The 14,832-nt window shown below is 51.0% G+C and overlaps 5 protein-coding genes across 5 annotated transcripts; 2 read left to right on the top strand and 3 right to left on the bottom strand.

Moving 5' to 3' along the window:
* Positions 1 to 943: 943 nt before the first annotated feature.
* Positions 944 to 4,086, top strand: J4E78_010750 (uncharacterized protein; the record flags this gene model as incomplete). The annotated part of the gene is made up of 3 exons (XM_049371326.1): positions 944 to 3,371; positions 3,729 to 3,750; positions 3,810 to 4,086. 3 exons carry the CDS (start codon positions 944 to 946, stop codon positions 4,084 to 4,086), a joined length of 2,727 nt encoding a protein of 908 aa, XP_049216979.1.
* Positions 4,087 to 4,889: 803 nt separating this feature from the next.
* On the bottom strand, positions 4,890 to 8,233 carry J4E78_010749 (uncharacterized protein; the record flags this gene model as incomplete). The annotated part of the gene is made up of 6 exons (XM_049371325.1): positions 4,890 to 5,670; positions 5,721 to 6,147; positions 6,639 to 7,385; positions 7,433 to 7,990; positions 8,085 to 8,098; positions 8,223 to 8,233. The coding sequence occupies 6 exons, from the start codon at positions 8,231 to 8,233 to the stop codon at positions 4,890 to 4,892; spliced, it is 2,538 nt and encodes an 845-aa protein (XP_049216978.1).
* A 995-nt stretch (positions 8,234 to 9,228) lies between these two features.
* J4E78_010748 (uncharacterized protein) lies at positions 9,229 to 10,321 on the top strand (the record flags this gene model as incomplete). The annotated part of the gene is made up of 4 exons (XM_049371324.1): positions 9,229 to 9,657; positions 9,708 to 9,951; positions 10,005 to 10,157; positions 10,209 to 10,321. 4 exons carry the CDS (start codon positions 9,229 to 9,231, stop codon positions 10,319 to 10,321), a joined length of 939 nt encoding a protein of 312 aa, XP_049216977.1.
* Positions 10,322 to 10,520: 199 nt separating this feature from the next.
* J4E78_010747 (uncharacterized protein) lies at positions 10,521 to 12,322 on the bottom strand (the record flags this gene model as incomplete). Its single annotated transcript, XM_049371323.1, has 2 exons — positions 10,521 to 11,476; positions 11,530 to 12,322. 2 exons carry the CDS (start codon positions 12,320 to 12,322, stop codon positions 10,521 to 10,523), a joined length of 1,749 nt encoding a protein of 582 aa, XP_049216976.1.
* Positions 12,323 to 13,123: 801 nt separating this feature from the next.
* J4E78_010746 (uncharacterized protein) lies at positions 13,124 to 14,792 on the bottom strand (the record flags this gene model as incomplete). The annotated part of the gene is made up of 3 exons (XM_049371322.1): positions 13,124 to 14,244; positions 14,295 to 14,665; positions 14,716 to 14,792. The coding sequence occupies 3 exons, from the start codon at positions 14,790 to 14,792 to the stop codon at positions 13,124 to 13,126; spliced, it is 1,569 nt and encodes a 522-aa protein (XP_049216975.1).
* Between the last annotated feature and the right edge of the window lie 40 nt (positions 14,793 to 14,832).

Genomic DNA, 14,832 nt, shown 5'->3' with positions numbered 1-14,832 from the left:
TCCATGTACAGCCAGTTCCAGGATTAAAGTGGGGAGCAGAGTCGTAGCTTGATCCAATCCGAATCCCTCGAAATGTCTCTTGCGCAAGGCACCATAGTCTCGCACTCGCTGCCGAAGGCTCTTGATCGCATCTCCATCCAATCTCACGCCGTTACTCGCCACTATTGGTGGATCTTTTATGTGGTTCACGGAGAAGAAGCGGTCGAAAGGTGCCTTGACTTGCTTCCCGTTTCCTGTCATTTGTAATTGCTTCAAGATAGTGTAGCTGAGGATGAAGTTGACATCGAGGAGGTTGGGTGAGAAGTCATCTGATTGGAAGTGAACCTGTAAGCGGCCTTGAAGCTCTAGAAAAGTCTCGGGCTTGAGCTGTGTAGCTATAGGGTGGTGCAAAGCCATGATGTGCGGTAGCCATCTATTCAGTTCATATGAATTGATCCCTTTGGCTTTGCGTAAGGTCCAAGTGTCGCCGCTCTCGAGCAGAGCCCCGATGCATCTCTCCGCTGCGTATGCTATGCGGATCGTCTCTTCGAGAGACGTTTCGGCTAAGACGGAGTCGGCTTCCGCCCAATGGGTTTCCGATAGTTCTATGCCATTTTCGGAGAGCAGGGGCTGTCCTAGGTTGTACTTTGCAATGTTGCGGAATACTATTTTGTCATTGCAGATCGTTCGCAATTGTCGGTTGGTTCTTGAAAGATTGAGGGCTGAGGAGCAGGGTAGAAAAGATGCAATATGCTGTGTGAGCTCGTTGGGGAGTAACAGCAGGCTTGTCATAGCAGTTGTGTGATGTCGCTGAATGTCGGATCGAAGATCATGAGAGGAGTTATGACGATGTTTGCAGGGGGTTGACGGGTAGCGCGGCGTTAGCGCACGTGACGATAACGATAAGACACCTGTGCGAGTCGCGATATCGCAGTGCCTCAACACACCGACAGGCACGCCGAAAATGCTTCCGGACAACATCGCTAACAGCTACCGAGAGTATAAAGCCGACACCGAGATCTTTGTTACATGGCTTGTCGAGACGGCTAGTCGTTGTGGCTTCGTCCCTTCTGCCATTGCGCCAACTTCTGCTACTGGTGGCCGACTCAAGGGGAAAGCGCGAACGGCTGAACCCAAATCCCCGCAAGCGCGCAAGGTCACCATCAATGATTTGAGAACGTGCGCCGATGCCATAGCAAAGAAACCTCCCAAGAAGTTCGTGGTGCCACTCTACGCCAGCAGAGCAGCAGCTCGAGCAATCCGTCAGCGCACCAAGTCGACGAAATGGCACGAAAATCAGACTGAACATGTAGATCCAAATTTACAGCATACATTCACTGCGAGCAACGAAGCACACGCTACTTTCACGGGAACTTTGGAGTACACACTTAATTTGCTAAAGCCGTTCATCACTACTGGCAAAGCGACGCCTAAGCCCAGCGACCACGCTACGCAGACCCCGATCGATGGCCTAAACACTAGATTCAGCAAGCTTGATATTGGAGAGCTGGCAGACCAGGAGCCGGGAAGCGGTGACCAGTCGACATTTGATGCTAGACCAGCAACAACCTCAAAGACGAATTATACTGTCGACAACAGAGAGGATGATCGCATGATTGCCATGAACATGTTGTTACAAGATTACAATGAGATCAAGGGTGCCGTCAAAGGAATCTGGTTTCTTTACCATTGTAAGGATGGTGTGGATTTTGTCTCAGCAGCCGCAACGACACAAGCAGCGATGCAGATGATAAAGAGCTTAGTGCACGAATTCTTGGCCTCGTTCCCGGAGATAGAGGACGCTGAGGGCTTCTGGCATAAGCTACTTGATCGTCCCGAGATCAGCAAATTGCTCAGGAGGCAAACAGACGAGGTGCGAGCGAAAGTTCGTGCAATGATGGGAGGATCGCAGTCCTGCGTAGTAAAACCCTCGGATAGCCTGCTCACCTATGGATGTCTGCACACATACAACTGCGTTTGGGAATTTCTTGAAGCGTATCCTACCGCCATGTCTCTTTTGGAGCGACGTGGCTCTGATGGTCGCAGAGATGTTCCATTAAGGAACCAATCTCTTTTGTACGCTATGGATGACATTCTTTATATGGTCAAAGACGTGCGGGAACGACCTCCTGTCATGGATAACTTTACGCAGGAATGGTATGGATACTTGAAACGAGGCTTCGACGACGATCTCGAACCTAAGGAGGACTATCAGTATGGAACAAACATCTCCATCGGAATGATGTTGTACACCGATCTGTACATAGGAGTTCAGGATTGTCTGGTTCCTCTCGTTCCACTCAACAAGCGCTCAGATGGTCGCAATGACTATGAACGGACACTACAAGTTGTAGATGATGACCAGGAATCTGACAAGCCATCAGATGGCGGAGGCGATCATGAACGGAATCCACAGGCCATGGATGATCAACAGAGGTCTGACAAGCCACTAGATGGTAGCGAAGGCGACCATAATCGGGATCCACAGATTACGGACGATTGCCGGGACCCCAGCGAGCCATCACATGATCGTAAAGATAACCGTAAAAAGGTTGCGTCAGTCTTTGCTGATTATCTTGAGACATGGTCACACGCTTCTGGCCATGGGTACATACATGAAGTGGTGAAGGGTTCGGCGCTTTTTCTGGACAACAAGGAACGATCCAAGTTAAAATCCTTCTTCCGCGATCCCCTGACAATGGGGGATAGCCTCGTCTGGATGAGTAATCATCCAATCTGGGTAACACGCGTGAAGCATGAGCGGAAAGCGAAAGGTCTCGATGAAAACTACCAGCCAGACGAACTCTATGATCGCTATAAGGGCGACTGGATCAGGATGAATCCATTCCTCGCTGGAACAATCTTGTTTGTGGCACTACATGCCGTGAGAGAGGTGGTGCTTTTTGTACAGAACGCTGATGGACTTACACTGGGATATGCGCATCTTTACAACTTTCTTCGTCAAGCACACAGTGCGAACCGGGTTGAATCGGCAGACAAGTTACTTGCAAAAACGTGGGAGGACATGGAGACCGTAATCGCACTGCTCGGCGAGTCAAGCGTCTTCAGGGGCAGCAGACCGGCAACACTCGACTTGTGTATTCAACGCCTGCTTCGCGCACACGGGATGAAAGCGAGTGATCTTGCGCGTACCAATGGTCGGTTCAAGAAGGCACATACCGTCCACGTAGGTGGCCAGATAAGCCTCAACAATACCCCGCTCATCGACCTGCTTTTCTCCAACGGCGGGCCCAGCAGCACAACCTTCCTCAATATTACAAACCAAGCCATCTTGGATTTTCTGATGAAGCAGTTGAAGGTGCATACTCAGAAAACATCGGACCCAGAAGCCTCCAAGGAGATTCGGTCAGCTGGACCTCTTGTCGTGTTCCGTGTACTTCTTCAGTCTGAGTTACCAGCATTTCTTTTCCCACAAGAAAAGCTGCAACGCCACTGCAGCGCGATCAATACGCAAATATTTACCGCCTTGTATTTTACAATGACTAACCCAAACATGCAATCAACATTATGGCTGGATTGGGACGACAACGGAGCCATACCTATGAACCTTTTGTTTCATGAAAGGACCCACCACAAGAAGACAGCTGCTGTCTTCATCGACCAGAATATAGTCGCAGTTCATGGCCTTTCTATTCAAGAGGCTGCAGAGATAATGACGAATTATCTGGACAAATGCGTAACACGCGGACGTGGTGATGCAGTGTTTGATGGCACTAAAGGCTGTACAGATATCTTCAACGAAATTGTCAAGTAAGCCCAACCTCAGCAAAGTGCCGACTCTTTCACTAAAGCTAATATCTCTTGTGCAGAGAACTTCGTCTACCAAATCCTTTGCTACACAGTGCAGCCGACATGTCAACTTCCATTGTATGGGCGATTGTTGAAGAGGGAAAAGCGAGCAGATTGGTCTCCGACATGAACAACACTTCCGAGAGTCTTCAATGGATCGTATTACCAGACTCATTTGGTGAATTTGTTGCGGGACTAAGACCGGTGGAGGAAGAAGACGCAAAGGTGCAAACAGAGGTTGACAATGATTGCCCTGTACAAGACAAGGCTGATGATGCAGCTAAACTCGATACCTAGACATCCATATGCTATGACCGATTCGGGCCGTATCGCGGAATATGCGCAGGTGTATTGTACTATCACAAGACGTCATCTGGGATAGATCGATGGGACCTCAGAACCATTGACGACAAGACATTTCTGCCCTGCGTGATCATGTCTATACAGTCACGGATTGGGAATAGCAGGTTTGCTTAATGTAGTTATCCGATGGTTCTATGTGGATAGCCAGTTTGCTATACGTGAAAGGGTCTTGTATGTACTGTGATGCCGCTTATGATACTCTCCAGACGAGCAAGTGTCTCGGCCGAATGCACGTCTTCAGTTTCGTTGAAGATGAACGAAAAGTCCCAGTTTTCCATTCTGAGATGACTTTTGAAGACCATTGTGATATGCGATATCGCTTTAGCAGCAGCGTTTGTCGTTCTTCCGACTTGTGCCAAGGAGTCCGAAGTCACCATCTGCTGTACAGCCCGGCCAGAATGTCTCAAAACAAGACCTATCACCGGCTGCTGATGGGCTGTCAGTAAGCTTGCCGACGCGAGCACACGTTCGGCGGCCCTTTTCTCAAGCTCGAAGCCGAGATTGTAGTCTTGGAGGTCCACGAAGAAGACATATGCAGTTCCATCTCCCGGGCGGAGTGTATTCGGATCAACGATTCTTACTGAACTAGAATAGCCAATTGGAAGCTGGAAAGCAACGTCCTCGAATGCCATTCTTGCCCCCCTCAGAAGATCCGCAAGCCGGGCTGTGCCCTGAAACGGATTGGAAGAGCTTACTGGCAGGACACTTTCTATGCGGTGAACAAAGCTAAGAAATAGTCAGCCGAGGTCTTGCACATGCGCGTATAATATCACGTACGACCTAGCTGCATAGTTGCCACTGGTAACGCTCAACCCACGATCAGGTATAATCTGAACCCAAAAGACCATCTTGCCGAACTCAACCCTCTCTCTATAAGCGTTACGGACGTTCGGGTCTTGAGCCAATTGCACTGCATCATTCCAAATCCGCGTACAAGCTCCTAGCGCCTTATGAGATACTGAATGCAACTCGGAGTATCGCTCTAGGTACTCTTCAGTTCGCATGAATCGCATGACAGTTCCAGCGTCCTCTTCATCGCAGTGGTCTGAACGAGTCCTGACGATAGTGATTACAAGGCTCAGGAAGAGCTTTCGTAGCTCCCACTGGTGTAAGGCCCACTCGTCGTGAAGGTGATGTTGATCAGTTTGAATGGTGTCAATCAACAAATCCATGCCGATCTGGTCAGGTCCTAGGAAGCATATACTCTGCAAGCTTCCGGGCGTTGATGTAGGTTTTACTGCCGACGAAGCCATCGGGTGAGCTCTGAGGGTTTGCTGCCGTCGCCTTAGCAGATCTCTTACTGACCCCCGGAAGGCCCGCTCGTAGACTCCCGTAGAGAAGATGTTTGAGTCAAATTCGAAGACTCGCGATATCTTTGACATGTTGTCGGTCATCTTGCTGGTGAGAGATGCAGAGTCACGATGAACATAGAGAGATATCGAGTCTGCTTTTGCTCGATCCAGGATTTTCCTAGTCTTGTTTGTACCGAGAATACGTTGCTGCTCGGAGAGAGTTTTGCTAGACATCTAAGTTAACATCGTCACGCTGCTATTCGACGTGACACTTACCAGTTACAAGCTGTCAACAAAAGAGTCAGTGAGCTCGTCTGGTGCTCGATGAGCTTCTGCACACTTTCCGGTCCGTAACTTCCGAAAACAACTTTGAACTTGTCGCGAAGATCGAGTGGTTTCTCCGTTAGTTGCGCAAGGTCGGAAAAGAAGCTCTCTATCTCGGTCATCAACAACTTGCAACAGGAGACCGACACGTCCAGATCCATGACTAGTTGGTGGTGGGTGTCCTGGAGATCTTGATCTATCCACTCTTGTATCTTTGTCGAGGCAGCCCGTAGAGCAATGAGCTGGGACGCCAGACTCAACAAAGTAAGATCAGCCTCGCCCCACTTCGTCTGGAGGTCGCTGATGGTACCGACGACTTTACTGATACCGTTCACGATACTGAATATCGAACCCACTCCGCCGAGAATTGCGCAGACTTCTGCCATCTTTGCAGATTATCTCAATTTCGTGGCATGTCTGAAAGCCTTCTTGTTAGCTAAGTGCTGTCAATGCCGCATGGAAGGATTACCCGGAGTCGTATGAGTTACAGATACAACAAACAATGATAATCAAGAACGGAGATACCATCGAGTTGTGTAGTCGAATGCAAAAGTTTCGACGAGGCTTTAGATAGTTTGAGGCGCAGAACACCACTTCCAGTATCCAGCCCCCACGCTACGCCAATTGAAGTCAGTCAGACGAAAGCCCGATTGGTCCACCCACTGTCAGCTCAAGCTTACATTACTCTGGGTAAATTGAAAGTGTATTGAAAGCGATCCCACAAGAATATGTACGAACATGCGAATAATAGTCCAACATTGGTAGCGGCCACACATGCAGCTTATCGACACTCGAATGAGGCAGCCTCGTCAGGATTTCCTCCAACGTATAACATGTGCTTGGGCCATAAGCAAAGCTGCGCCTTCCTACCCTGCGTAGTCTCCGCTTCCAGCATCTCAGGCGCCACACCCTTCTCTACCCAATCAATGAGGCTTTTAAGACCATCGCCAGGATACCAACCCAGCCCACCGCCGCAGTGATCCACGCCAGGCGCCTCAAAGTAGCGATAGTAATCACTGGCATTCGAATCCCGCTCATGCACTTGCTGCGCGTAATGCGCAGTCGCATCAGGCGCGATAGCCTGATCCGCCAGCCCATGCCACGAAAGGAGCTTGCCACCCGCTTTCCGAAATCCGTCGAGATCTGTGTCTGCGGTACCGATAACGGAGTCGTAGCGGGCTACAGCATCATGGAAAAGCTGCTCAAAATACGTGATGTTCATTCGTGCCGTGTCGTATTCGCGGTCGCGGATGACAAAGTCGGTAATCCAGGTTTGAGGTACGGCAAACGGTACGCCGACGCATGTATTGTTCTTGCTGCATGTTGTTGATGCGAGGCCAACGAATGAAGCCCCGATGTTGCCGGGGTACCACAGGAATTCGCCTTCGGGAGTTGTTGCGCCTTGCCATATCAACTTTGCTACCTTGGCTAGGGTATTCGTGATGGTCATGCTCTGGTTAGTAGAGGGACAGAGGTATTGTTTGCCAACGACGGTCATTGGGTCAAAGGTGCAGTCTTGAGGTGCCAATATGATGCCGTCCTCCAGACCATCGAGACCATCGCAGGCTTCAGCAACAGCAACGTTGATAGCCTCAAATTCCTGCGGAGTCGGAAACCCTGTTGTGTGTCAGTCATACATATCTAGCCGTCGTTTGAGTACTGACCATTCTCGTTCATGACAACCTGCGGCCAGAAGAGTTGCATCATCAACTCGTTCCAGTAGATAGCTGGTGCAGCCGCCAATATACCGTCGTACTGGTCTGGATACTTCTGCGCCATCATGTAGCCTTGCCTGCCGCCCTGAGAGCATCCATTCCAATAGCTATAGCTCGGTGCTTTGCCATAGTAAAGATGAGTGACCGCCTTTCCCAATGTCGCGGCATCATCTAAAGAGATAGAGGCAAGGTCTTCAAGCAACACCCAGTCGACCTTGCCAGAGTTAGTGAGCGACCAGCTGATATCTTGCCCGATGTGACCTCCGTCTGTCGCGACGGTAACGAAACCCTCGCTGGCCGCCCATGGGAGTGTAGTGTTGGTTTCGGGTCCCGCAGCCCATCCTCCACCACCAGCGCCCAAGAGTCTTCCTGTCCACTTCTCAGGCGAGGGTAACCAAACGACCGTGTGGATAGTGTCATTGGAGCCGGGATGCGTGTATGTAATGATCACTTCACAAGCGTGCAGATCGGTCACCGCAGTGGCGTAATGGTTTTGCTCCGCGGGAGCTTGAAATGATAAGTTCGTGTGTGTTTTTGTGGCAATGTCGAGAATTTCGCCGCCTGGCAGCTCCAGATTTTGGAAGGAAGAAGATTCGCATACTGGTTCTCCGAAGGCTGGGCATGTCAGAAAACCCAATATAAAAATGAGGGAAATGAGACTTCGTCTCTTCCATGGAGTTGTGTGCTGCATCGTAGTCGCAGGAAAGGCTGAGAAAGCTACTCGTCCAGAGTTACTTACACTGCATACATTGCTTCCTTTACTTATAGCAAGCGCATACTGGACTCATTTACACATTCATCCTGAACTGAAGGATTCAACTGAATACCCATAGGGATACCTACGTTGGTCAGTTTGCGACAAAGGCTGAGGCCATGCCAATATGAAAGGAGTATCAGCTGCCATCAGGCGCTCTACTGCCATCCAATCGTGACAATGATCGATTCTAGCGTGTCTCTCGATCGAAGTATGCAAATTGATGGACAATGGCTGAGTCATGTATTCATGACTTGAGCCGCGCCTCAAGCTTTTGAAACAAAGGGCGTTTAATTTAAACCCCTGTTGTGGCGGTTTGAGTGGTTTTGAGGCCATTTTGTTAACGCGATGTCTTGCATTGTTCAATATGCTGTGCCGCTTTGGATCATCTCTTCTTGCTCCAGATGTTGTTTTTGTTAAGACCCGTAGATGAAGTGGTAGTGGATGACGACCGTTGATGATCGAGGTCTCTGTACTCTTTGAGCGCGGCACACCGCTGTCCGTGCCACAGGTCCAATGAACCGAGTCTGTGTGGCTTCAGGCCGCGAGCATCGGATACTATCTTCGTATGGTCGTCGCGTATCGCGGTTGATGGAACATGGGTAATTGTGCGACCAGCGACGCAAGGTCGGCCATCTGTGGCGGCAACACTATGCCTATTTAGGAACACCCGAAGACGTCACCACGCGTCAGTTTCGCGAAGTATCACAAACCGTCCTCAACCTTCGTCAGCGATTACACCTTCGAATCCGTAGACACGTCCGTCTTTCCCACCAAGCCTACAACGAAATACCGATTCGGCTCTTGAATTACCCCACATACCTCGTGTGGGGCAAGAGCTACCCCGAGACCGCCCCGCATCGGACACGTACCGGTCGGAACTATGCCGCCCACATGTTCACAATGGCAAACTTCATATCTTGGAGACAGTCTCTAGTCTAAGAGAAGAAGCCACTGATACCCTAAGATCTACTATCAACACACCGCGACCATGGATCCAGCACAATTCGGCTACAGCACCATCCCTCTCAACCACGCGCCATACGGCCCAATCGTTCCATCCGCTCTAGAAGGATCCAATGCTGGAAAAGTAGCCCTCATAACGGGAGCCGGACAAGGCATCGGCGCCGCCATCGCAGAATCGCTAGCAAAATCTGGAGCTCACCTAGCCATCCTCGACCTAAACACCGACAACCTCACACAAACCAAGAAGACATGTTCGGCGTTCGGAGGAAAGGTCGAGGCATATGGCTGCGATGTCACGGATATGGAGCGCGTGAAGGAGGTTTTCGCGCAAGTGGAGAAAGACTTGGGACCGATTGATATACTGGTGAACAACGCGGGCATATTTACTCAGCGACCGTTCATCATGGGTAATTTTGAGACGTTTTGGAAACAGATCGAGGTCAACTTCAAGGCTGTAAGTCTGTCTTTCCGTACATTAATGTGTCTCTACTAATGTATGTACAGCCTCTAATGCTCATCCACGCTGTCCTTCCACAAATGCGCGACCGCGGTCACGGCTGTATCATCAACATCGCTTCTCGCTCCGGTACTGTCGACGTACCCATGACGTTGGGATACGTAACGTCAAAAGCGGCTCTGATGCGTGCTACACACACATTGCAGCTGGAGATGGAACTAGATGGACTGGACCCAGCCATTCATATGTATGCGCTGCATCCAGGTGGAGTGAGAGGCAATATGGGCGGAGGTGAGAAATACCCATTTGCATCGGAATCCGAGAGGTATGCTAACATAATTTAGCTGGAGCGCCAGATGATGTGAAGCAGAAGTACGGCGACATTACGGACGAAGAGTTCTTCAAAGACCTTTTCAAGGACGGACCGTCGCTTTGCGGTCAGACGTGTGCATGGTTGGCTAGTGGAAAAGGGAAGGAGTTGAGAGGGCTGTTCCTAGGTAAGAAGCGCGTGCTCTGAAGATCGAAAACCTGGGACTGACAGCATGCAGATTGCCGGCAAGATGTGACGAAGCTCTTGGACATCGGACGAGAAACACTGCTGAAAGAGAACCGGAATAGGCTGACAGTGAACTTCATTGATGGATACTGCAATGAGCCATAATGGTTGGAACAGAAAGCCAATGTATATTCAGGGGGTGAAGAGTCGGCATATTACAAGATAAAAGACAAAATCTCAAGAACAGAACTAATTCCATATACAATCCGCCACCTTTCCTCCCCTCCACTCAAATCGTCCTCCTAAATCACTCTTGTCTTCTCGCGACATAGGCGACGAGGACCAGGACCCATGTGGGATATACTTAGTAAACAGGCATCTTGAACGCATCAAAAGTGTACGTCCAGCTCTCAATAGACGCCTCATCCTGAACACATTCAAAGTCAGAGCTGTTTCCTGCCCAAAGCGGTCGTGCAGGCCACTGGCAAAGCTGTTGCACCTCTCCAGCGTTATCACCCGCCGACACAGTCGCATTGAGGCGACTGGGCTTAACCCCATTCTCAACCCAATCAATAATCGTAGCCATGTTATCCTGCGGGTAAGGACCAGGCTGGAGCTTATTAGCACCACAGTGCGCCGCGCCAGGCACAAGGTAGAATTGGTACCAGTCAGCCATGGCTTCCTGGGCTTCGGCATCGGTCATGTTGGGGTACATGATTGAGCGGACGGACTGCCAGTAATGAACGGATGATGCAGCGGGAATGGACGGGTCCGACTCGCCGTGGTAGTGAATCATCTTGGCGCCGGAGGACTGGAACGGAGTAAGATCGGGTAGAGTGGTTTGCAGGCTGTCGAGGTAGCGGATCATGCCAATGTTCATCCATTCTACAAGCGTGTCGTAGGTGACGTTGTCGAGGTTGGCGAGGTTGTCTAGGTCGAGCAGTTGGACGAACTTGGTCACGTACTCGCCGCCCGTGGAAGGAATGCTGAGCTCCCACTTTCCGGTCGCGTTGTTGTATGTTGGATCGGCATCGCTGAGTTCGGAGCCGATCTGCCAGGAGAGGTATGCGCGCTCGCCCTTGGAGTTATGTAGACCGTCATAGACGCCCTGGGCTACCGCGATGTCGTCTGCAGTAATGGTGCCGTTCTGGTCGGGCTGAGCGCTGGTTTGGCCACCCGGCATCTGGCGCTTGTTGAGGTCGCGCTTGCTGAAGCCGAAGCCGAGGGAAGTGCTGGTCTGCGCTGCGCAGTAGTAGCTTTCGCCGATCAAGGAGCTGAGGTTGAAGTTGAGTTTGCAAAGGTCGGTGCGAGATATGACACCTAGAGTGACTCATGTTAGTGCATTACCACATGGCCGAGGATATTGTACTTACCATCAGTACGTCCATCCAGAGGATCACAGACAGCGATAGTGGCGTTGACAATCTTGGCTAAAGCGCATGGTGGAGGATAGTAGTCGTTGATAACGTTGATGGTAGCAGGGTAGACATGAAGCACCTGCTGCTGCGCAAAGCGGAAAGCAGGCGCACCAGCTACGACGCCATCGTACTCCTCGCCCCAGCGCTGTACCTGGCTCATAGCCTCACGGCCACCATCAGAGCAGCCCTCGAAATAGGTGTATACCTTGGTGTCGTTCAGACCGTAGAAAGCCTGTGTGAGCGGCTTGCCAATCTTCGTCAACTCCCCCAGCGCGGTGTAGGCAAAGGCGTAGGTAGCATCCCAGTTGATGGTTCCGTTGCCATACAGCACTGCCTCATCATAGCTCTGGTCGAAAGCGTCGTAACCTGCCGATGTGGCTCCAGAAGCCGCGTCGTATGGCAAACCTCCGGTGGCAACGCTCTGGAGAGAGAAACCTCCGCCACCAGCAAGATAGAAACGATTCGCGAAGCTCGAAGGATCCGGGAAGGCGAATCTGAGGGGGATTGCGTCTCCCTTTCCAGTATGGGTATAGCTGACAGTGACGTTGCAGTAGGAGTAGGTAGCAGCATCAGTTGTCGACGCTCCCATGCCGCTGCTTTCAAGGGTAGCATTGTAGAGCGCACTGGCAGTCACGGTGCCGGGTAGCAATTCGATTCCGAGAAGAGTGCCGTTAGAAGGAAGAGAGGCTTGCACGTTCGATACTGTGCAAAGTTCAGCTAACGAGGCTGCATTGGCGGCCACTGCCATGGCGGCAGCCGTTGCGCAGGACGAATGTCGCATGATGGATGTATAACCGAGAAGAACGTAGAAACAAAGCCAAGGTAGAAGATAGAAAAGCTGTAGTAGCGGGGTGGTGTTCGAGATATCTGTCGCGGTATCTCAAGCATTATATACTCCTTACCAATCCTGACTCGGGCTTTTGACTCCGCCATCGCAGTCGTAGTAAGGAAATCCAATCTGTGGCGTAGACTTTTTCCATACTCACAATGACCCCTGGTAATCTCTTAGTTGACCGTCATCAGATCTGTGGAAACATTCTTGTCCATGCGTGCCCTGTCAGAGGTCTGGCCGGCGATGTCTGGCACTGTAATGACGGCAATTTCCGCCTTGCGCAGCATCGCAATACGTGTTTAGTGATGCAAAGAGAGAAGAAACATAGTGCGCCCATCGTTTCAATCGTTGCGCCGCGTCACTTGAAGGCTGCTTGCTGGTCGTAGACGTGAGCTGAAGACGCGTTCTCGGTTAGCGTGGATGTGGCCCAAGCTTGGAAGAGCCTTCTTCCAGACAAGCCTCGCTGCACACGCTTTCGAAGGTTTCTGCGTGCAAGGCTTGCAGCGAAGTTTTCACTCGGATGAAAGATCAAGCGGCTGTACAGACATGAGGCCGCGTATTATCGCGGCGAAGTTTCGGGATTGAGCGATGTAATGGGCAGTTCGCCCGAGGTAATGGATCAATCTTTATCATGACATTATTTGATCGTTTGCAAGTACGTTGCTATATGCAGAGTGGGCGTCACTCGGCGTGTATATGTGGAATCTACGCTTCTGATCACACTGTCTCTTTTGTCTCAACATGCTCCGTGCTGAGCCCCTTCTCAAACTTCTCTTCTTCATGCGCAGCAATCCTAGCATCGGCTTCGATGAATTCGGCTGGGCGATGTAGCTGTATAGCGAGCTTGTTCCGATGGATCAAGATACCAGGTTGCGTTTCAAAGAAGCGATCGATATCTTCAAGCGTCCGGTTCGCCGTCTCTGGATAGAGGAAGTACGTGATCGGGATGAAGGAGAAGCAGATGACTGCCCAGATGATCCAGAACTTGTAGCCTAGGTTCTGGATACCGGGGAGGGTTGCTTGCACAACACCATAGTTGCAGATCCAGTTGGTCGCCATCGCGAGGGAAGCGCCTTTGGTTCTCATCTCAAGCGCGTTGATCTCGGTCGGGTACAGCCAAGGCACGCCTAGCACGCCCATGCCAAAGCTGGCGAAGAATACGAAAAAGAACGCAACAGCGACGATGCCCAGCTTGTACGAATCGCCACCTTTCTCGGTCTGACCCTGCGATGCTGCGATGACGATCCAACAAATCGAGCATGCCGCAGCCGAGACCATCATGACCTTGCGACGTCCATATCGCTCAATGACGAAGTAGGCCAAGCAAGCAAAGATGAGATAGTCGACAGACCCGGCAGCAGCGAGGATGCGCGATAGTAGCTCGGATATTCCCAAGGCGTTGATAAAGATATAAGACATGTAGTAACTCGTGACGTTGATTCCGGAGATCTGGTTCATGGCCTGCATCCAGGCGCCCAGAAGCATGCGTCGCAGCACACCGCTTGGGCCTTTACCGGTAAGAAGCTGCGTCCATGTGTATGTGTTCATTTGCTCGCGGTCGAGAATGTCCTTGATGATGTTGTACTGCGTGATAACCGAGGGTGATTCTGGGGTCGCTCCATGGCCTTCGAGCGCAGCAAGGACTTCCAAAGCTTCGTCGATCTTGCCCTTGCGGATCAGTAACCGAGGCGAATCTGGTAGGAACGGGCACATGGCGTAGATGCACAGGGTGAAGAAGAGTTGGAATGCGAGCGGGAAACGCCATGCGATATCACGCGGTGCGAACGAGAAGCCGAGAGTCAGCCAATTCGAGATGCTGAAGCCGGTGATGCAGTTCGCTGTTGACGAATTAGCCGAAATGTCACACTGTATGTTGAAAATGCCGTACCCATCTGGATGATAACGAGCTTTCCTCGACTATTCATCTTACTGGTCTCAGCCTGCCAAACTCCAGCCGTTGCTGTGTTCATGCCAGTACCAAGCCCCGCCACAATGCGCCCAACCATCATGCTTGCTACAGTCCAACTACATGTCTGGATGATTGCGCCGATGCCGATGATCGTCGAACCGAGGAGAATCTGCCTTGGGCGTCCGAGAATGTCGCCAGTCCAGATGGTACTCATCGCTCCGATGAAGCAGCCGATGTTGTAGATGGATGTCATCACACCTTGCATGTTGGCAGATGGGTAGCCAAAGGTGTGGAGGAAGTTCTCTGAAATGATGACATTGCCGAAGACACCTTGATCGTAACCGTAGAAGCTAATGAGTGTCAGACAATCGCGATGCAAGATAGGTTCATCGTAGCTTACACGAGTACCGTACTGGCGGCGATGGAAATCCATACTGTCAGCCGCTCACCAGAGCCTCCAAGATATTTGCGTGCCATGGTCGCGTACTCCCTGTCCAGCTAGCGATTTCAGGAAGTA

The sequence above is a fragment of the Alternaria triticimaculans genome (genome assembly GCF_023758025.1).
Source record: "Alternaria triticimaculans strain BMP 0046 chromosome Unknown scaffold_38, whole genome shotgun sequence".
Lineage (NCBI taxonomy): Eukaryota > Fungi > Ascomycota > Dothideomycetes > Pleosporales > Pleosporaceae > Alternaria > Alternaria triticimaculans.
Note: the sequence above shows the minus strand (reverse complement) of the source record. Positions and strands in the feature narration are given on the sequence as shown.